This window comes from Lucilia sericata, unplaced genomic scaffold, assembly GCF_015586225.1.
Source record: "Lucilia sericata isolate MDLA Ls3-8-SP2 unplaced genomic scaffold, ASM1558622v1 Contig001956F_arrow, whole genome shotgun sequence".
Taxonomy (NCBI): Eukaryota; Metazoa; Arthropoda; class Insecta; order Diptera; family Calliphoridae; genus Lucilia; species Lucilia sericata.
In genome coordinates, this window is record NW_023995830.1 from 19,707 (window position 1) to 42,647 (window position 22,941).

General features: G+C 31.3%; 1 protein-coding gene across 1 annotated transcript in view; it reads right to left on the reverse strand.

Moving 5' to 3' along the window:
* Positions 1 to 7,770: 7,770 nt before the first annotated feature.
* Positions 7,771 to 22,941, reverse strand: part of LOC119613066 (glutamate receptor 3.3-like) — a gene marked incomplete at its 5' end in the record, with an annotated part of 40,258 nt that continues 25,087 nt past the window's right edge. The window contains one exon of the mRNA XM_037969003.1: positions 7,771 to 8,301. Coding sequence (XP_037824931.1) covers positions 7,844 to 8,301 — 458 coding nt within the window. The remainder of the gene's footprint in view (positions 8,302 to 22,941) is intronic.

The following is a 22,941-nucleotide window of genomic DNA, read 5'->3' on the forward strand; positions in this document are numbered from 1 at the left end:
AAAATTTTAGATTTTTGCCGTTTTTTTGCCAAAAATGTGTCTTAACTCTTTTATTAATAAAATAAAATTTTCTTTAAGAACATATAACAATTTTATAGTTTTCTAAAAGGTATCTTTACGCAGAACGCTTTGGCGTAAAAACTTGTCCTATTTTTTGAAAATGTTGCCACTGCGTCCTTCCGAATATGATCTATTTTTTATCAGAAAACTGAAAGCAGTTTTGGAAACCTCAATATGTTTTATATTTACTCCAAAAGTATTTTCCCAGCCCTGAAAGAAATGTGGACCCTATGGGCAAAAATGTAAAAAATCCCATTTTTGGGATTTTCATTCCTATTTTTGGGAATTGCGGGATGCCCTTTGACCTTTTCAATTTTTTTTTTGCATTTTCTTATTTGAAATGACAAATTTAACAAGCGTTGAAAATTTCATTGAGTTTTGTTCATAAATAAAGATTTTGTCTTATATTACATATTTGTTAAATTTCTAAAACTATGATTTATATCAAAATTTTAATAGGGTCGTAGATAGCTACAACAATTTAGTCCATATTTATCCCTTAATATCATTTTTTAGTTAGATATGGAAATTCTCGACCCTTTACAAAAATTTCAAGCCAATATCTCAATTACATTCAAAAATATGTTCATTTAAACCTGTGTCCTTTAATTTCATCTTTTTCATATTTTAGTATTAAGTATGACAGGACATACATTTGGTGTTGAATAAAATATTTGGACAATTTTTAAAAATTATTTAGTTAATTATTTTATTAAAGATTATAATATTGTATAGACAATAAAAAATTATAATTTTATTATGAGCCACGCACAACAACACCTAAATCACCCCACACAAACCACCTTTCCCGCCCACCGAAATATAAAACACAATTTAATACAATATCATCAGTTAGTATAATAGCTTTTTTTATTTGAACTGTTTATCTTAAACATAATACAATTAATTCTTACAACCTACTTATATAGTTAATTCCTAACACTACTTATTTTCTATAAAATAATCTGTCATATCGGTATACATATCCAGAAGGTAATATAAGTCCTTTAAATCTTCCTTGTTTTGAGATGATAGAGTTTCATAACAAATCCATCTTTTTCGCATAGTTGAAAGAACAGGATCAGAAGATAAAAGTAAACTATTAAAAATATCTTCATTCTGTGATTGCCTGGAGCATTTTCTTGAGCTGAATAGTTGAACATGCTTAAAATCTCGATTCCTCGCTTCCTGGGCTTCTTCTGTTAACTCTCCAAGTGGAAGAATATTCGATTCAATTATTATTTGACCATGACACAATACTTTGTGTACTGTTGGTGTTAGTTCCCTCCATGGATACAGAGATACAAGTAATTTAGAAATTTCAGATGTATATTCCCCAAATCGATTTCCATTAATTTTATGTTTACTATTCAGTGCCATTAAAATAGTGTTAACTCTTCGAAGCAACTCCTTGTCGATTCCAGTTATTTTTGAAGTAATTTCAAAATCACGAAAAAACCTTCTCGCCGTATTACCGTCATTTGTACTACCGCAACTTGGAAGTGGTTTGTCGATGTTTAATCCCATCTGAAATTTAAATTCTTCTTGGATTCTGCTTTTTTCCGCAGCTCTCAGTTCTTTCAATTCTTCATTATTTTTTGTTGATTTAGTAAGATTCTCTGGCACACTTCTATATTTGAGGTCGTATGCTATATGTAAAAAGTAATCCAAAAATCGTATTCTGGCATGAAGTATTGAAATTCCGAAAGACAGGACTTCTTCATTAATACTTCTGCTTTTGTTTATATTTGAGAATTGCGACTTTTTCTCATTACATATTGAGCATCTCCAGAAGGAAGAAGTTTCTGTTATGGCATTGCTGACCTTTCCATCAATCATTGTTAAGCTTAGCTGAAATGATACGTTAATAGAGAATTCATTTATTTTTATGCAAATGGGCTCCAGTGCATTTATTTCATCTTTTAAATATTCCACTGAATCTTTTGTTGTTTTCTTTGACTCCTTTATATATTCAAAACCAATGGGTCTACAAAAATTTTTTGAATTCGGAGCTGTATTGATCCATATATCTTCAAATGAATTTCCGATGCTTGACGATGATGGATTAAGGGAATATGAACGAATTCGTAATGGCACTAATGATGACATAAATACACTTTTGTAGTCTGCTAATGTCCGACTTCCACAAGCTTGTTTGTATTCTGGAAGTGCTGATAAACCGTCACATCCCCACTTACACATTAAGACAACATCACAGTTATGAATTTTCCTTAGTTGGTCTTCTGAAAAGTCTGACACAATTCTTGATGCTGTGTTTTCGAGCAAAGATGATATATCAATACAAGCTTCCACATCATTAACAGCAATAGGTGATGGTAGGATAGTTTGTTTTTTTTTTTTCCTGGATCGCCTTGTATGATGGTAATATATTGTGTCCTTTTTCATGCAGAGCTTTCCTTAATATTTGGTACTTATTTCGACTGAGACCCAGTTCCAACATAAGCGCTATTGCTTCCTCTTCAGTAAAATTTGATTGTGATGTTGGAGTTGGTATACTTTCCATAATTCGCTTAAGTCGTTTTGGTGATGCATTAGGAAGAATAGTTGCAATATGTACGGCATCCATAGGTTGGTTTTCCTTTTTCAGCATTTCGTTAAATGTATCAGCAATTTCCTCATTTGAGATTGAAAAAAGTTTTTGTGTGACCCTCTTTTTTTTACCTTGAACATAAGTCTTCGTATGACTTGCAAGGCGTTCCTGTTGATGTGTTGTAAGTTGAGATTTCCGTAGTAGTTTCCATCCAACTACAAAATTTTAATCGAAATTTCTTTTGATTTCCATCCACAGACTTACTTTTTACATCAAAAAGTTTTAAAAAGTTTTCAATTTTTGATATGCCTGTTTTGTCTACTTTTCTACTATATGTAGTTTTTATATAATTTGAAATGTCTTCAATTCTTTCTGGCCCTTTTGAAGATACACTCCATAAAACGGAACACATCTCTTCGTACTTTAATGTAATCTTCATTGTAGATTTATCAAATATGGTACTTAAAATCTGAGAAGTTTACTTATATACCAATTCTTGTCATTTCCGATACAGGTATTTCAAAGTAAAAAATTACGAATTGTCTACCTATTAACTTTTAGGACTATATTACTATAACCTGTAATTCAGTCATTGATATTTCTTATTAGTGAATGAATCGAAATTATCATTACGTGTATATTTTTACCTACATGATCATAAACGAAACAGGATGAAATGATCTGTCGAAAAAATTTAGGTAAAAAATAGTTATAAATTTCTGAAAATTTAAGCATAATAGGACCTTTCAATTATAAGGATAAGCAAACAAATAGAAAATAGGTAAATATAAGATTTAAATATGTTCTGTCATATTTAATACTAAAATGTGAAATTAAAGGATACAGGTTTAAATGAACATATTTTTGAATGTAATTGAGATATTGGCTTGAAAATTTTTGTAAAGAATCGAGAATTTCCATATCTAACTAAAAAAAGATATTAAGGGATAAATATGGACTAAATTGTTGTAGCTATCTGCGACCCTATTAAAATTTTGATATAAATCATAGTTTTAGAAATTAAACAAATATGTAATATATGACAAAATCTTTATTTGTGAACAAAACTCAATGAAATTTTCAACGCTTGTTAAATTTGTCATTACAAATAAGAAAAATTGAAAATTGAAAAGGTCAAAGGGCATCCCGCAATTCCCAAAAATAGGAATGAAAATCCCAAAAATGGGATTTTTTACTTTTTTGCCCATAGGGTCCACATTTCTTTCAGGGCTGGGAAAATACTTTTGGAGTAAATATAAAACATATTGAGGTTTCCAAAACTGCTTTCAGTTTTCTGATCCCAGCTTTGGGATTTTAGAACATGTCGCCCAAAGTTGAAGTTTTGATAAAAAATAGGTCATATCCGGAAGGACGCAGTGGCAACATTTTCAAAAAATAGGACAAGTTTTTTACGCCAAAGCGTTCTGCGTAAAGATACCTTTTAGAAAACTATAAAATTGTTATATGTTCGTAAAGAAAATTTTATTTTATTAATAAAAGAATTAAGACACATTTTTGGCAAAAGAAACGGCAAAAATCTAAAATTTTTTGAATTTTTAAATTAAAAAACGTATCTTTTTGGATCTGTAAATGATATTGATCTGAAATTTTTGTATATTATTGGAAATTTTGTTGTCTAACTAACAAGAAAAAATTGAGTCTATTTGGTCCAAAATTACGCCCGGTATTCAAAAAAAGGCGGACCAAGGTATGGTAAATTTTGTATTACTAAATTTTTAAATGCCTATAACTCGGATATTATAAGAGATAAGTAGTATGTCCAAGCATGTTTTTTCAAGATCTCGTCGAAATCTTAAAATGTCTTCAATTCTTTCTGGCCCTTTTGAAGATACACTCCATAAAACGGAACACAACTCTTCGTACTTTAATGTAATCCTCATTGTAGATTTATTAAATATGGTACTTAAAATCTAAGAAGTTTACTTATATACCAATTCTTGTCATTTCCGATACAGGTATTCCAAAGTAAAAAATTACGAATTGTCTACCTATTAACATTTAGGACTATATTACTATAACCTGTAATTCAGTCATTGATATTTCTTATTAGTGAATGAATCGAAATTATCATTACCTGTATATTTTTACCTACATGATCATAAACGAAACAGAGCGAAATGATCTGTCGAAAAAATTTAGGTAAAAAATAGTTATAAATTTTTTAAAATTTAAGCATAATAGGACCTTTCAATTATAAGGATAAGCAAACAAATAGAAAATAGGTAAATATAAGATTTAAATATGTTCTGTCATACTTAATACTAAAATATGAAAAAGATGAAATTAAAGGACACAGGTTTAAATGAACATATTTTTGAATGTAATTGAGATATTGGCTTTAAATTTTTTGTAAAGAATCGAGAATTTCCATATCTAACTAAAAAATGATATTAAGGGATAAATATGGACTAAATTGTTGTAGCTATCTGCGACCCTATTAAAATTTTGATATAAATCATAGTTTTAGAAATTAAACAAATATATAATATATGACAAAATCTTTATTTATGAACAAAACTCAATGAAATTTTCAACGCTTGTTAAATTTGTCATTTCAAATAAGAAAATGCAAAAAAAAGGGCATCCCGCAATTCCCAAAAATAGGAATGAAAATCCCAAAAATGGGATTTTTTACTTTTTTGCCCATAGGGTCCACATTTCTTTCAGGGCTGGGAAAATACTTTTTGAGTAAATAGAAAACATATTGAGGTTTCCAAAACTGCTTTCAGTTTTCTGATCCCAGCTTTGGGATTTTAGAACATGTCGCCCCAAGTTGAAGTTTTGATAAAAAATAGGTCATATTCGGAAGGATGCAGTGGCAACATTTTCAAAAAATAGGACAAGTTTTTTACGCCAAAGCGTTCTGCGTAAAGATACCTTTTAGAAAACTATAAAATTGTTATATGTTCGTAAAGAAAATTTTATTTTATTAATAAAAGAGTTAAGACACATTTTTGGCAAAAAACGACAAAAATCTAAAATTTTTTGAATTTTTAAATTAAAAAACGTATATTTTTGGATCTGTAAATGATATTGATCTGAAATTTTTTGTATATTATTGGAAATTTTGTTGTCTAGCTAACAAGAGTCCATTTGGTCCAAAATTACGCCCGGTATTAAAAAAAAGGCGGACCAAGGTATGGTAAATTTTGTATCACTAAATTTTTAAATGCCTATAACTCGGATATTATAAGAGATAAGTAGTATGTCCAAGCATGTTTTTTCAAGATCTCGTCGAATGCTTTCACAAAATAAAAAAATCTTTGTATTTGGGTGAAAAACAAAAAAATGGCACGAGTTTAAAAATTTTACATGTCGTAGGTACCCTACTTTGAGCCGCCACAGCGCCGTCCCTGGGGCATCTGCAGGGTTCATCTTCAAAACTTAAACTCGAATACTCCTTGGCTACGCTCACGCCAAATTTTATACCGATCGGATCAGCCGTTTAGAAATGCCAGATTTATTTCCAAAAAATTTCCATTCTGCCCAACTGTGCACTGTGGAGCGTAACTTTGATTTTACAGCTACAGTAAACGGTTATTTCCAAAGAAAATCAAGTTATTTTTTAGAATTTGGTGTCACTACATGCTATAAAGGATAATATCCTGCGATATCCTTCGAAAACACTTTTTCCATTTTTCATAAAAAATGTTCAATATACGTCAAAATAAAGCTGAAGAGATATCCATAAAAAGTCCAGCGGTATATTTTTATGCGTGAAAGAGTTAAGTAAATGCCAAACATATGCGTATATAATGTATTTGTTGTTGTCGATATCGTTTACCAGCTAGTCATTGGTGCAGACTTTATGATTAAACATGATATTAAATTACTTATGGAACCAAATGTAATGATTTGGCGAAATGTTGAAACACCTTTTGATGTCGGATATGTTAGCAAGGCACAATGAATAAAGTTAGTTGCTCTTGAACATCAAAAATTGCCTCCATTGTCAGAAGTTTTAGTGTGGGACTGTCTGGAGGTAGATTGTAAGGACAACAGTGTAAGGGTATTGGAACGAGCAGAAATAATAGGTGATCTTATAACAGATAAAGCCCTCGCCAAACCCTGTACATACAAAATAGTTCACGTAAGAGTACTTAACTTGTCTAGCTATGATAAAGCCACCAAGCCAAATTCCGGACTAGGTGAATGTTCTTCAGCAGAGAAAATGCACTTTGGACTCTGTAATGCTCTAGCAACATTCGAGCGTTTAATGGACTTCATAAGAAGTCATGCTTGGTGTACCATGACGACGTAATTGTCATGGGTAAGACTTTCGATGAACACCTGAAGAACCTAAAAGAAGTTTAGGTTCGACTTCAAATTAATGTAAAGAAGTGTGCATTATTTCAGAAGGGATTTGAATATTTGGGGAAGCTGATGGAATATCAACAGATGAGGATAAAATAATTGCTGTAAAGGACTGGCCTCGCCCGAAAATTCTCTACATTTGTACATACTACAAACGATTTGTTTGTAGTATGTACAAACGTAGGCTGCAAGCCTACATTAGTTGCCTTGAAAACATAGAAAACATGAGAATACCTATTTCCACAAATATCAATTAATATAAAAGTACTGAGGGACCTCGATTTTCCGTGATGGTCAGGACCGGTTGTTGCATGCTGTATAATCGATTTTCCCGGTTAATTGAGTGCCAATTTTGGATAGTTTTTTAATAGATATTTTTATTAATTAATAAATGAATATGTACATATTTATATAAAAACGAAATAATTCAAGGATTTTATATTCATACATGATTCGAAATACAAAAAAATAATTTTGTCAGAAAACCGTAAACAGTAGATAATGATTTCATGTTATGCAATTTCTAAAAAAAAATCATGTAATGTGGTTTGTCTCTTATTTTCCAATTTTGTATTTTCATTTTAAGGGAATTCCTCTTTTCGATTTATTCTAATTGTTCATGTTTGTTAAAAAAGACTAGAATTTTGCTTATAATCACGGATAATAGAGGTATATACGGTGTAACGATGCAGAAAAATTTAAGTCAATCGAGGAAAAAAAAAATTATTTTTCCATCCCGGATAATTGATGCTGCCGGATAATCGAATCACGGATAATCAAGGTCCTACTGTACCTGGTGGCTTTAGCTCAGCCGAATATATCACTCTAATTTGTTTGTCTCATAGGTTTTTATTTGCTTTTTACGTGAGAAAATATTACAATGAAAATGTAAAATTATTATTTTAAAGTTGTTTTTATTGTTTGCTTAGTTCTTCTTTTATTAATGCTGTTGATTGTTGTTGTTGCTTCTGTAGTTGCAATAATATCATTACGTGTCACTGACTTAAACAAATGGCATTGTGAACAACGCCGTTTTAGAGCTGGTCTCTGACGTCTATCCATACAACGCAGGGCATAATGAAACTCATCAAACATTTCAATCCATAGTGAACGCTGATGTTGCACAGGCTGCGTGATATATTGGTGGGACTGATAATGGTATTCCTGATGTGAAGTGACTTTAATATTATGCTCTACATCAACGTATTGTTGAGATTTTTGTAGATCATCATCGGGTGGTCGAGACAGAAATTCGGCCAGCTCTTTTTGTTGAAATTTGTAATGTTGCCAAAACTCAAACATTGCAACGCAAATAGCAAATCCAATGCCAACAATTAAAACTACAAAAACTCCACCTGTATAAACAAAATGCAATTACATATGTATGTACATATATTATTATATTATACATAAGGAGAATTTCAATGCAAGTGACCCAACTCAAAAATTCGATTTTGATGAAATTTGCACCAAGGTCTATTGGATAGTAGGCCAGACACAAATTTTCAGCTCTATCGGTCAGGAACTGCCGGACTTAGAAGGGGTCAAAGTTGGACATTTTGGTCATACAGGGTTTTATTCAAATGAGTGTTGAGGGTTTTATTCAAATGAGTGTTGAGGGTTTTATTCAAATGAGTGTTTTCACCTATTGGTCCTAGCAAAAAGGAGTTCAGATATTCAGATATTTCTTCATTGTTTCCAAAAAAAAATTTATTTTTTTTCTAAATGAGCCCTTTTTTATACCCTCCACAAATAACTTTGTCATTCCGTGTGTAACACCAAGAATTATTCATCTGAGACCAATCAAAGTATATACATATATTCATGATTCCTATGAAATTCTGAGTCGATTTAGCTATGTCCGTCTGTCTGTGTAAAACACTCTCACGTTAAAACGAAGCAATGGAAATTCACGAAATTCACCCAAAACATTTATTATTATCCGGTACAGTTTAGTTCAGAGATATGAGTAAAAATTTTACACAACCTCTAAAAAATCTTGCTTTTTCAACTACATATTTTGAATTTTTTACAAAAACTATTGCAGATAAATGAATAAATTTTGGCAGATATATGGTTTTATATACAAGGATCAACTATGTGGAAAATAGGACCATAATTTCTTATAGGACCCATAAAGTATGTTTAAAAGTGAGTTATCAAGTTGTATTATTTTACAAAAAAAGCAAACTGAGATTGAACTTAGAATCTTAACCACTTACAACTTGTTTCATTGTTTGTTAACTGATAATTTTTACATAAAAATAAAAATATTTGTTGCTAACGCGCGATAAAAATAATGCGCACGTTGAGAAAAAGTAACTGTTTAATTTTTTATACAATTCAGCAAGATCAGTTTTGGTAAAAGGTATCTAGTAACTGATTTTTTTGCACACACAGAAAAAAATACTATTTTTGTATGAAAATCTTAAGTTATTGAAAAATTAACTAAGGCAGTGGTGTTGTGGGATGAACAATGGAATGAGAAGCGGAATGTAATTGGTTCAAATCTTGGTCGAGTCATAATTTTTGTCATAAATAAATACACTTTTTAAGAAATTAAAAATTAATTGTAGATCATTTATAAGTACTTTGATTTCTTAAAGGAAATATTTCGCATCTTATCAAAATTCGATTATTATAGCCTCTACTACCATCAGCAGAGCAGGTTTGTTATACTGTATGTAACAGAAATATCAGACCACAAATTAAATAAAGTACATAAATATATTCGCTGCAAAGTATACCTAATTGAAATTAATTTAGATAATATAAATTTTCATTAAAATAACGTTTCAGTCCTCTTACAATTTGTACCTCAGGAACCCGATTAAATTGTCATTTGTAAAAAGTTGCAACAGGTAATATAAAAATCGAAAAAAAATAAATATATTAATTTTAAGTGATTATTGGTGAATAAATAGTGTTTAAATTTATAGAATAAACTAGCTGCGCGTACCCGGCGTTGCCCGGGTTTCTTCTAAAATAAAGAGAATATTATTCTGTCTGTAATGACTATACTTTTTTTAATAGAGTTCAAAATTTAGCTTATAACGATAAAATAGTTATTATATTTTTCTGCATTTTGTTTAATACTTAAAGTCATTTTCTGGACAAAAATGATCCTTAAAAATTTACAAATTGAAAATAAGCTTTAATTAGGAAATTTTGACTAATTTGTAGAAACATTAAGGAAAGTTTTTTTGAGAAATTATTTTTTTTTTTTATTTTTATTTATTTATTTATTTATTCAAAAACAATGGCCGTAAGCCGATAGGGCCTAATTGGCTAGTCTACAATTAAATATACTTATAATACAAAAATATAATTGGTACATTATTTAGTAGAAAAATTTTCTTATCTTTAATAGTTAGACTTGAAGTTTTGCACACACTGATTAGGATTCTATAAATTGGTGAAAATAAAGATAATATTATTAGCCTAAAAATGACAGTAAAACATAATAGAAGCGAAATGCAATAAGGTTATATAAAAGATTTTTTTTGCAACAAATGAGTTATACCAATTAAATATTTTATAAAAACTTAGGGGAAATGGCTGTACAATATATGTACATTTACATAGTGGAATATCATTAAAAATAGGCTCAGGGTTAGTTATGAATTCGACAAAAAAATATTTTTAAATGCATATAATGAATGTGAAAATTTACGTTCCTGGTAAGGAATAACTCGTCATAACTCTCGTCATAAATAATGAAACATGTGCTGGACATATTAAAGAATGTGTTCTATTTGAAATAGCAAAGTTAAATTTATTCTGCAAATAGTCAGGTTTACCATATTTTATAGTTTTAAAAAAGAAAATCATTTTTCTCAACTGAACATATCGAAAGAAACTACAACCAAGTAAATCAACGTAATATTGAGAAACATGATCACTAATCCGAAGTCCATAAATATAACGTACTACACTATTAAAGGATCTTTTTAATCTGTCAATGTTGGAGTTTGAAGTACATGAGTAAACTTCAATACCATAAATTAATAACGGTAAACACAATGATAAAGCAACACGACGTTTTATTGAAGAGGGCAAGTAAAAACCAATATTATATAACTTTCTCAATGTCCAAGATATTCGTGAAATTACTGAATTTATATGAAAACTAAATGTTAGCTTATCATCCAAAATAATACCAAGTGTTTTATAATGAGGAACAATTTCTAATACTTCGTTATTCAGTACCCCGTTTCTGTAACTTTTAGTGAGAAGTTCTCACATCGAGAAGTGTGAAACAAAAAATTCCATCGTTTCTCGATTTGGAAGTAAAAAGTGTTTCTGTAACTTAAAGTGAGAAGAGGCAACACGAATTACGTTTTTATTGGATATTTCCAATAAAACAGCTGTCAAAAACATAAAAATAAAAAGAAGAAAACAAAAATTGCCAGACAAATTTATAAACAATGATTAAATTAACAAAAAATATAGGAATTAAATAAAATGTGTTCAAAAAATTATCCCAATAAATTCTCCCCTAGCCAATTCTAAGTTTATTCCCACATACTTTTTCTGCTTTTGCTTCTGTATATCGAAAATTCCTCCAACTTTCTAAAAATTAGTGGACAATATTAATTTTAATGTTAATTAATTATAAAAATATCATTACTTTTTCATTATTTTATAGAATTTATGTTTAAATTAAACTTTTTTTCCTTAAAATTTTACTTTCCGCACCGTTTTAAAATGTGAGTTTTTTTGACAGTTCATGTGAGAAACTTCTCACAAAATTTTCTTACAGAAACACTTTTACTCACAAATTTCCAATAACTTACGTCAAAAAACTTAAATGACAGATAGTTCTCACAAAAAGAAATTACAGAAACACTTGCATGTGAGAAATGATATTTTGTTCCAATTCACATTGTTTTTTCTTCAATTTCACTGTTTCATGCGAGAAATTTCTCGATGCGAGAGTTACAGAAACGAGGCACAGAATAATGTTTAAAGAAATAGATTGTTTAGAAAATACCATTACCTTGCATTTCATAGCATTTAGTTGTAAGAAGTTACGTTTTGACCAATCAACTAAAAGATCAAGTTCAGAATTAATATGCGCCTCAGAATTTTGTAGAGATAATAAGTCAAACGTTGATAAAAGCTGTATATCATCAGCATAGGTATAACATTTCAAGAAATATAATTCATGATAAATGTCATTTATATATAACAAAAATAATAATGGCCCTAACATTGACCCTTGTGGCACACCTCGGTAAATTGGAATCCTACTAGAAACTTCATGTTCTATTTGAACAAATTGACTGCGACCATGTAAGAAAGAGTAAATGAGTTTACAGGCACTTGAACTATAACCAAATGTATGTGAGAGCTTATGAATCAACAATGAATGATTAATCGAGTCGAATGCCTTACAATAATCCAAAAAAATTAAAATACTAACCAAATCCTTGTCGAAGTTTTCCCTAATAGTTTCCGTGATTTCTAGAAGTGTGCCAGTAGTACTAAATCCTTTCCTAAAACCTGATTGATGTGGATGAATCAAACTACAACTATTTAGATGATGTAACATTTGTTCCCTAATAATTAGTTCCAAAACTTTTGAACAGACTGACAAAATACTGATAGGACGATAATCCGAACAATTCCTAGGAATCTTAACATTCGGAATCGGTACAATCCTACCAACCTTCCAAATTTTAGGAACTACCGATGTTGTCAACACCCTGTTAATAATAAATGTTAAATGTTTTAAAATAGGCAGTATTATGAATTTAAGAAATTTAATATGAATTTGATCATTGTTTCTCAAAAATACATCCATTTATACAAAAGTATGTTCAAACATATTATTTTTATTCATTAGCTTTTATACATTCACACTAAAGTTTTGACTAAATTTAGACACCATTTATTAAGTCCGAAGAAATAAAGGTCAAATATCGTTAGATGTACAAAGCAGATACCCAAATAATTTTACTTATTAAAATATCCACGTCTTCCTCTAATTAAACAAAATTTCAGAATTTGTAAATGGAGGGTTTTTTTATATACTCCACCACCATCAGTGGTGATAGATGGTATATATAACTTTGTCATTCCTTGTGTAACACCAAGAAATATTCATCTGAGACCCAACTAAGAATATTTATTCTTGATCCTTATGAAATTCTGAGTCGATTTATGTCCGTTTGTCCGTCTGTCTGTCTGTGTAAAACACGCTCACGCTAAAACGAAAGAATAAAAATTCCAAAAATCACATAAACACACATATTTCATTGACAAATAAGGCTTTTGTGATAAAATTCGAGCTGAATATATTTTGTGTACACACAAATAATTCTACCAAATTTATTTTCGGATCGGTCCATTATTAGTCATAGCTCCCATATAAGGCCCACTTCCGGAAATCACTTAAACGCACATATTTAATTGTCAAATAAAGGTATCTTGAATAAATTCGACACAAATATGTTTCGTCTATATAGGAATAACTCCACGAAATTTCTTTTCGGATAAGACCTTAATTGGTCATTGCTCCCATATAATAAAAAGTAGCTTGCTGGTGGAGGGTATTTAAGATTCGGCATAGCCGAATATAGCACTCTAACTTGTTAACTTCTGAGGTTAAACGCCAAATATATATATATATATATATATATATATATATATATATATCTATATATATTTGTCGTAGGATAGGATCGGCTTATCTATTATAGGTTGTGAAGATGCAATGTGTCGTACTGTTCATTATAACAGATTTCATGAAAATCGGATCAGTAGATTTTTGTATGCCTGAACGTAAATTTGGTTTAATAATTGTTTTACAAAAAGTTGGTGTAAAATGGGCGTGACGTCCGATCCTGATCCTGAAATCAGACCTATCAGTATACCAAATTTCATGTTAATCGGTTCAGTAGTTTTCTGTTAAAAAACTCTATATGATATTGATTGAATGCTACGCACATTTTAATGTTCACTTTTTGAATAACAGCTATTAAACCAAATTTCTAGGCTATATATAAAAAACATGAACCTATTTTCAAGAAATTTGGCAACATACAGTGTATTTTCGGAATCAACTTTTGGATCTGGATTTTATGCTTCATGAAATTTTCCATGACAATAGTTCTATCGTGGAAGGTTGGGTTAGTTTGAGCAAGATCCGAATAAATACACCTATAGCGCTAATTTCGGGCCTGTTGTGATCTTAATGAAATGTACTTTTTGTTACATTTATAATGCTAAAGATCATGATATAGTACATATAAAAATTATTACTTTGTTAAATTTTTAATCAAAAATTTATTTTTATATGAAAACTCTAAAATGTTTGTAACTAACTTTACGATTAGGTAAAATTAAAATCTGTATTCAATTTAATTTATTATCAAAAATCGATTTTCATCTAAAGCGTTTCCCACCGGAAAACTGTTTTTATTTTAAAAACTGTAATTTGCTGTATATTCTCAGAAAATAACTAAAAACTTAAAAATTCACTTTAAATAACTATCAATTTGAGAAAACAATAAAGATACGTAATCACTCACATTTTCCATACAAATCGAGTTTTATATCAAAAATATAAAATTTAAATTTATGGTTAATCGAGACAACAATAAAAATCTATGATCAGGTAAATATGCCATCAAAAAATTATCTTTATATAAATTTGGTTGCAATTTTTTAAATGCAGCACAAATCTAAAAAAACCATGAAGATGTGAATTTGACTATTAGAGTGTCCCGAAAGACAGCACTTTTGCAAATCTTCTATAGGTAGACCTCTCAAACGATGCATAGAAGGCATTGTTCATATAAAATTTGGATAAATTGATCTTTCGATATCTTTTTATACTTTTAGAAAATTATGCACGAAAAATTCTGCACAACTTTTTCTGTATGTAGCGCCGTATTTATTCCAAGCTTTTCAAATTAAATAATGATTTTGAATAACTCCAGCACATATTTTCCAATTACAAATTCTGAAATTAAAGCCTTTTGCCTCTATACACCAGGGCCACTACAATTCAAAGTAGAGTGTGACCGAAAAATAAAACAACTAATTTGAAAGTGTCCTTAGTTGCCTACCAGTGATTGAGAATGATGATTTCAGTTTAATTTCTCAAAAAAAGTTTCCTAAATGTTTCTACAAATTAGTCAAAATTTCCTAATTAAAGCTCATTTTCAATTTGTAAATTTTTAAGGGTCATTTTTGTCCAGAAAATGACTTTAAGTATTAAACAAAATGCAGAAAAATATAATGACTATTTTATCGTTATAAGCTAAATTTTGACATCTATTAAAAAAAGTATAGTCATTACAGACAGAATAATATTCTCTTTATTTTAGAAGAAACCCGGGCAACGCCGGGTACTCGCAGCTAGTAGCCTATAGTTCTTTCCAAGCTTATACCTATCTGTATGCAAAATTTCAAGCTAATCGGTTTAGTAGTTTTTGCATATTGTGATTGCAAAATTGGTGTTATAATAGTTTCACAAAAAGTGGGCGTATAAGGGGCATGGCATCCTATCAAGATCTTATATAGCCTATTGTTTCTTTTGGGGTTAGACCTATAAAATATATAGAGATATACTTTTAAGTTACTTCCGGATGATAGTTAGAAGAGTGCATCTATTTTGCTTAAACAAAAAACCACGACTGTTGAATTTTTTTCATCTGGAAGTATACGTGTTAGTGACTTCTGAATGAGAGTGGGGTGAGAACACACATTTTACAATAACAAAATACATTGTTTCCTAATTTGTATCTTCTTGATTTGTATGTTTATGTCACTTCTGGAAGACAGTTTGAACAGTGTTCACATTAATGTTGTATTTTATTCATCTGGAAGTGTGGATTGTAATCACTTCTGTACGATTGTCATTGGAGGGTATCCAATGAAAAATCTTTTTCAGATCACAATTGGATCCTCTTCGATATTATACTACAAAACTCGACGGAAAAAATGGTCTATAGGAACCCAAGAAGAACCGATTGGTTCAAGTATAAAGGGATCCTTAGACATAAGCTCAGGAAAATTCCCGTGGTTGATGATTCAATCACTGGGCTTGAAAAGATGGAAGAAAACTTTAGCAAAATCTTAGGTAAGGCTTTCGAAGTCTCCTGCCCAATCACAAAGGCAAAGAAAAGCTTCCCTCCATGGTGGAATTCGGAGCTATCTAAGCTACGTAAGGAAACACGTAGGGCCTTTAACACATGCTACAACAATAAATCGTGGCAGCCATTCCGCGACAAACTAAAAGTTTATAAGAAAGCTATAGCACTCGCAAAAAGAACCTCATGGAGAAGTTTCTGCGAATCTATAGATAACACAAAGGATTCTGCTAGACTTAGCAAAATTCTTGCTAAAGGCCAATCTAATCCAACCTATATTAAGAGGAAGGACGACACTTGGTCAGAATCCTCGGCAAAATCTCTTGACATCCTACTGAATACTCACTTCCCTGGCTGCAAAGATGCTGTCAAGGAAATCTTCACTGACAGTAGAACTCTAACGGGAATCAATAAAAATATCATCTCTTATGATAGAATCTCATGGGCGATTGATAGTTTTTTCCCTTTCAAATAACCAGGGCCTGATGACATTTTGCCAAAGATGTTACAAAGTGCAAAAGAATATATCATCCCCTGGCTTCATAGAATATACACGCTCAGCCTCTCTCTCAACCATGTTCCGGTAAACTGGAGAAAGGTTAAGGTCGTTTTTATTCCCAAAGCTGGCAAAATGAGTCATGAAAATGCGAAGGACTTTCGTCCAATTAGTCTTTCATCTTTTCAACTCAAAACGCTGGAAAGACTCATCGACTCACATATTAGGCAACGGCTAGAGAACTCATCACGGCTTTCAACCAGTCAACATGCCTACCTTAAAGGACGATCTACTGAGACAGCTCTACATGAGGTTGTAAGAGTTATAGAAAGATCCCTCGAATTCAAACAATACACTATGGGAGCCTTCTTAGACATAGAAGGTGCCTTCAATAACGTAAATACTTCTGCAATTCAACAAGCTCTCGCTAATCTGGATGTTGAAGAATATATCAGCAACTGGTTGGTAACTATGTTGAAATCTAGAATAATTACTGCAAGTCTTGGTAATAGCGTTAAGTCCAAACAAGTTGAACGAGGCACACCTCAGGGCGGTGTAATCTCTCCACTACTTTGGCTTATCGTTGTTAATACGATTCTTACGGAACTGGACAACAGAGGGATAAAGGTCGTTGCTTATGCGGACGACGTTGTGATACTGGTATCAGGAATGTTCCCAGACGTGATTAGCGATATTATGTCTGGTGCTCTGGTGCTACTCAGTAACTGGGCCACAGACAGTGGTGTAGGAGTAAATCCAAGCAAGACAGAACTGGTACTATTCACAACAAAGAGCAAGATTCCAAGCTTCAACCTGCCACGGTTAAAAAACCGCGAAATCCCCTTATCAAACAATGCCAAATATCTAGGAACTATTCTAGACTCCAAATTATCATGGAAACTCAACATCCAGCACAGAGTCAAGAAGGCAACGGTCGCCTACTATACCTGTCGTAAGATGTTTGGAATAAAATGGGGACTTAGTCCCAACATAGTTAAATGGATGTACACAGCTATAGTACGTCCTATTCTTACATACGGATCTCTTGTATGGTGGACTTCAACTAAGAAGAAGTTTGTTGTGGATCAACTATACAAAGTTCAGAGATCAGCATGCATTGGGATAACAGGTGCTATAAGAACTAGTCCTTCAGAAGCTCTGAACACTATATTGCACATCCTACCCATAGATCTGCACATAATGACCATATCTGCTTGTAGCGCAGTAAGGCTTAACTCATCCGGAAGTTGGAGATCAAGAACATATGGACACGCTAAGATTTTAAGCTTGTTACCTCCAATCTTGAACCAACCATCCGACTATATTACCCCACACACGGACTTTGATAGAGTCTTCAAAGTCAGAGTTCCTTCCAGGAGCGAGTGGTGTAGAGGTAATCTACTGAGCGATTATACCACCAGAATCTTTACAGATGGTTCTAAAATGAACTGCGGCGTTGGTTCTGGTGTCTTCTGTGAAGAAGCTGGGGTAAGTATATCCCACCGTCTTCCCAACAACTGTAGTGTCTTTCAGGCTGAAATTTTTGCGATAATGTCAGCCTGTAGGGTATTACATGACCTCAATATTCGCGGCAACATAGGAATCTTTGTCGATAGTCAAGCGGCACTTCTCTCACTAAACTCTTATACTACTACTTCCTTATTAGTTAGACAATGCAAGAAGGATCTGTCAATGCTGGGTCGGGTCCCTGCGCATAGGGACTACTACGGTAATGAACAGGCAGATGAGCTTGCAAAAACGGGATCTGCTCTTGATATCTCCGACGCCGTTCCAGTAGCAACTCCGTTAAGTTATATCAAGAGCAATATCCTCAGATTCTTTCTTCAAAAAGCTGAAAATAGGTGGAATAACCTAGACACATGTAAAGGGGCCAAGCTATTGTGGCCCTCCTTCAATGAGAAACGCACAAGACACCTTATAAACCGAAGTAGGCGGGACATATCGAGGCTGATAGCAGTAATAACAGGACACTGGGTAATAGGCAGACACGCAAGTCGACTTGGGCTCCCTTTCAATGATCACTGTCGCAGTTGCAAAGACAGGGAAAAGGAAGAAACGGTCTTCCATCTCCTCTGTGAATGCCCTGCTCTGGCCGTAAAGAGAAACCGCTTCCTTGGCAATTACTTCATATCTAACCTTGGCGAGATATCTGTCTTTAGGCTTAATGATATCCTCAGATTTCTCACAGCTACGGGCTGGATCTAATACTACAAATTCAACATCTGACGAGTGGAGTGGTCCGGTCAAAACGGAGTCTCTTTGATTCTACTTGACAGTTCGCGTGTAGTGAACTACCACGTAAACCAACCAACCAACCAACTAACAAAAACAAAATACATTGATTTCTAGTTTTCGCCGTCTGGAAGTATACTTTTAGGTTACTTCCTGATGATAGTAAGAAGAGTACAAAAACAAAAAAATATAAACACTCCATTTTTAGCGTGAACGCGAAAAAAAAAAATAAAAAAAAATAATGCAGAAATTTTGCAAAGTTCAGTGATGTTTTGTGTTTTGTCCAGTCATGTTCAGTTTTAATTATTCATTGTAAAACTTAAATGAGTTATTGAAAATTATTCATAGAAAAATAGTGTAATTAATATATTGTGAATGTTAAGTAATAAAACACAATATGACAGTGTTGTGTTAAAAGTCAACTGTTAATAAATATATAAAAAGGTTTTGTTAATTTGTGAAGTTTATTTAATATATACCAAAAAGTAATTATCTTCAAGGATTATATAAATAAAATTAAAAAGAAAGTTGTCATATTTTACATTAAAATACTATTTTAGGAACAAGTTAACAACTCTAAACGGCTTCCATTTCCATTATTTTTAAACGAAGCCTAATATGTTTAATTAAAAATTATTTTATATTAAATTTCGTCTCTCTCTTAATTGGTTTAGGAGTTATAAGCATTTAAAGACTTTTTCAAGTTGTACCTTTCGGCTTTCATTTGATGAATATTGCATTTTTAACCTATTTAGATTTATTTGAGTTAAATCTTAACTTTCAATATTTTTTAAACTATTTGCGCGTTTAGGTCCTGTTTCTAGATTACGTATGATCACTTTGAGCTAAAATTTTATTTGTATTTCAGTATCGTAACAAAAAACGCTAGCTGGAATCATTATATTATAACACTACTGTTATACCTACTTTATTTTTTGACTTGGGTCACTTGACACGAAATTGCCCATATAAGATATTTAATATTAAAATCAAATATTTTTAAAACCACTTTTTTAAATACAATTTTATTAATTTTCATATAGCTTTGGATTTAATTATTCTAATTATAGGCCTTTACTAATATTCTTAAGTTTTTGAAAGTGTATAACTCCTTAATTAGAAGAGAGCAAACAAAAAATAGTATTGCAGTAGTAGTGTCAAAAGCAATATCCCGTTTAGGGTCGTTAAGGTGTTTCTATCGTTAGTGACTGTAAATAATTTTGAAAATAATCCATGACTTAGTAATTTCAGATCTTTATAGACGGTTTAATTCCAAGTTATTTAAAAAATGTTCATGAAAGGTAATGTTTAATTAATTTTTAATTATTTTATTTTTTTTTTAGAAAGCAGTAGCTAATATTGTACCCCCTATTTAAATACTTCTAACCGAATTAAAATATAAACAAGTTAGAGTGCTATATTCGGCTATGCCGAATCTTAAATACCCTCCACCAGCAAGCTACTTTTTATTAAAACCCATTTAACTATCTAATCTTTTGAAAACTTGGCAAAATTTTTGTTTCCGTATTGAGGGTATTAACATTTATGCATATGTCAAACTAATTTTAATTAGGTACAGAAATATTTATATTAATAGGGCAGTTCAAAAACATTTTAACAGAATGATTTATCTGTACTCAGAACATACTCATTTTGAATTTCATTTTTTATGAGAACTAAGACAACTTATGGACCGATCCGGAAAAAAATTCCGTAGAATATATATATATAAATACAAAATACTCATTTGTGTCGAATTTTATCCCGATAACTTTGATTTTCAATGTGCATTTGAGTAATTTTCGGAAATGGTCCTTACATGGGAGTTGTGACCGATTATCGACCGACAAGATAAGTTATTCGATGCAGAATTCTAATATGTATAGGAGCTATGACCTTACAGAAATCAAGATATCTTTATTTGATAATGAAATATGTGCGTTTAAGTGATTTTCTTGAAGTGGACCTTATATAGAAGATATTACCATATATGGACCAATCCGGAAAAAATTTGGTAGAATGATTTATATGCTCACAAAACATATTCAAGTTTATTCCGATAGCTTTATTATTCAAAGAAATATATGCGTTTAAGTGATTTTCGTAAGTGGACCCTCTATGGGAGCCTATCCTGAAAAAATTTCGTAGAGTGATTCATATAAAGACAAAACATATTTGTGTGGAATTTTACCAAGGTAACTTTATTTGACAATGAAATATGTGCCTTTAAGTGATTTTTAGAAGTGGGACTTATATCGGAGCTATGACCAATAATGGACCGATCCAGGAAAAAAGTGGTAGAATGATTTATATGTACACAAAACATATTTGTGTCGAATTTTACTCTTATAGCTTTAAAATTTAATGAAATATATGCGTTTAAGTGATTTTCGGAAGTGGACCTTATATTGGAGCTATGACCAATTAGAATGTTAGAATGATTTGTATGTAAATAGAACATATTTGTGTCGAATTTTATCCCGATAGCTTTATAATTCAATGAAATATATGCGTTTAAGTGATTTTCGGAAGTGGACCTTATATGGGAGCTATGACCAATTATGGGCCTATCCGAAAAAAATTTCGTAGGGTAATTCATATTTCGACTACACATATTTGTGTCGAATTTTATCAAGATACCTTTATTTGACAGTGAAATATGAGCTTTTAAATGATTTTCGGAAGTGGGCCTTATATGGGAGCTATGACCAATAATGGACCGATCCGTAAAAAATTTGGTAGAATGATTGGTATGTATATGAAACATATTTAACTCGAATTTTATCACAATAGCTTTATTCATCAATGAAATATGTGCGTTGGGAGCTATGACCAATTTTGGACCGACTGAGATCTACGTTAATGGTATGATTTCTGTTCATATTATATTTGCATGTACAAAATTTTGTGTTGATACCGATATATTTGAGGGAGTTATTAGCGATAAACTAATTTCCGGGAATATATACGTTTGTATGGGGGCTATGGGAAATATTGGATCGATTGTAAAGATTTTGAACACAATTGATCACTGCCCCGAAAAAATAATGTGTGACAAAATTCATCGAAATATCTTTGGTAGTTTCTGAGAAAACTTCAAAACAATTAGAAAAAAAAAAACGTAATTTTTTTCGAGGTAGTCTGAAATTTTTACTCATAACTTTTTACGTTGTGAACTGATTTTCCTGATTTTCAATACCGAACTGCTTAGAATAACAATAAATGTTTTGGGTGAATTTGGTTTGCTTAGTTTTAACGTGCGCGTGTTTTACACAGACAGACAGCCGGACATAGCTAAATCGATTCAGAATTTCATAAGGATCCAGAATATATATACTTTGTTGGGTCTTAGAAGAATATTTCTTGGTGTTACACACGGAACGACAAACTTATATATACCCTCTATCACCACTGATGGTGGTGGAGGGTATAAAAAGGGATCTGGTAATGTATATATGTCTTAATTCATCACGCGGTTCCATTAAAAATGTCGATTATTTGCAGAAAATGTAAAAAATGGATCTGAACGTTTAAATTTCGGTGGTAAATGTATTGATCATAAGAGAATCCTATTTTTATTGCTTCCTAAAGTATAAAATGTAATTTCAATAAATACAAAAGTATGTTATTCAATATTAATTATAACATTATTTTTGTTTATTTCGTTGAAGGATTAATGCGTTCCAAAATATAACTCTTACAATTTGATGAATTGATCATACCATTTATGAAGAACTACAAAAATATTTTAGAGTCCAACGTTTTAGAATTTTTGTAAGTATACCAGTCAACAGTTGGAATATTAATACAGATTTCCTGAAAATTATCTTATTATAAGGTAATAATTCTAAATTTTTGATACATATGTACATTAGACCGACACACTCTGTATGGAAAGCAAAAACGTATTTTTGTTACCCCTCTCAAAATTTACCTTACTTCGTTTTATGATGATTCCCAAAATATTTTAAGTCTAGCGATGACCGTTCGTGAGCTGACCCAAATTAAATTTTTGTTTGTTTTGAAAGCAAATATTCAATACGGGGTATTGTTTAAAAGGTATTTTAAAGCCGCGTCCAATGATGTAATAATCATAAATAACTGTCTGCTTATAATTGTCATATCCCAAAATATTTAAAATTGTT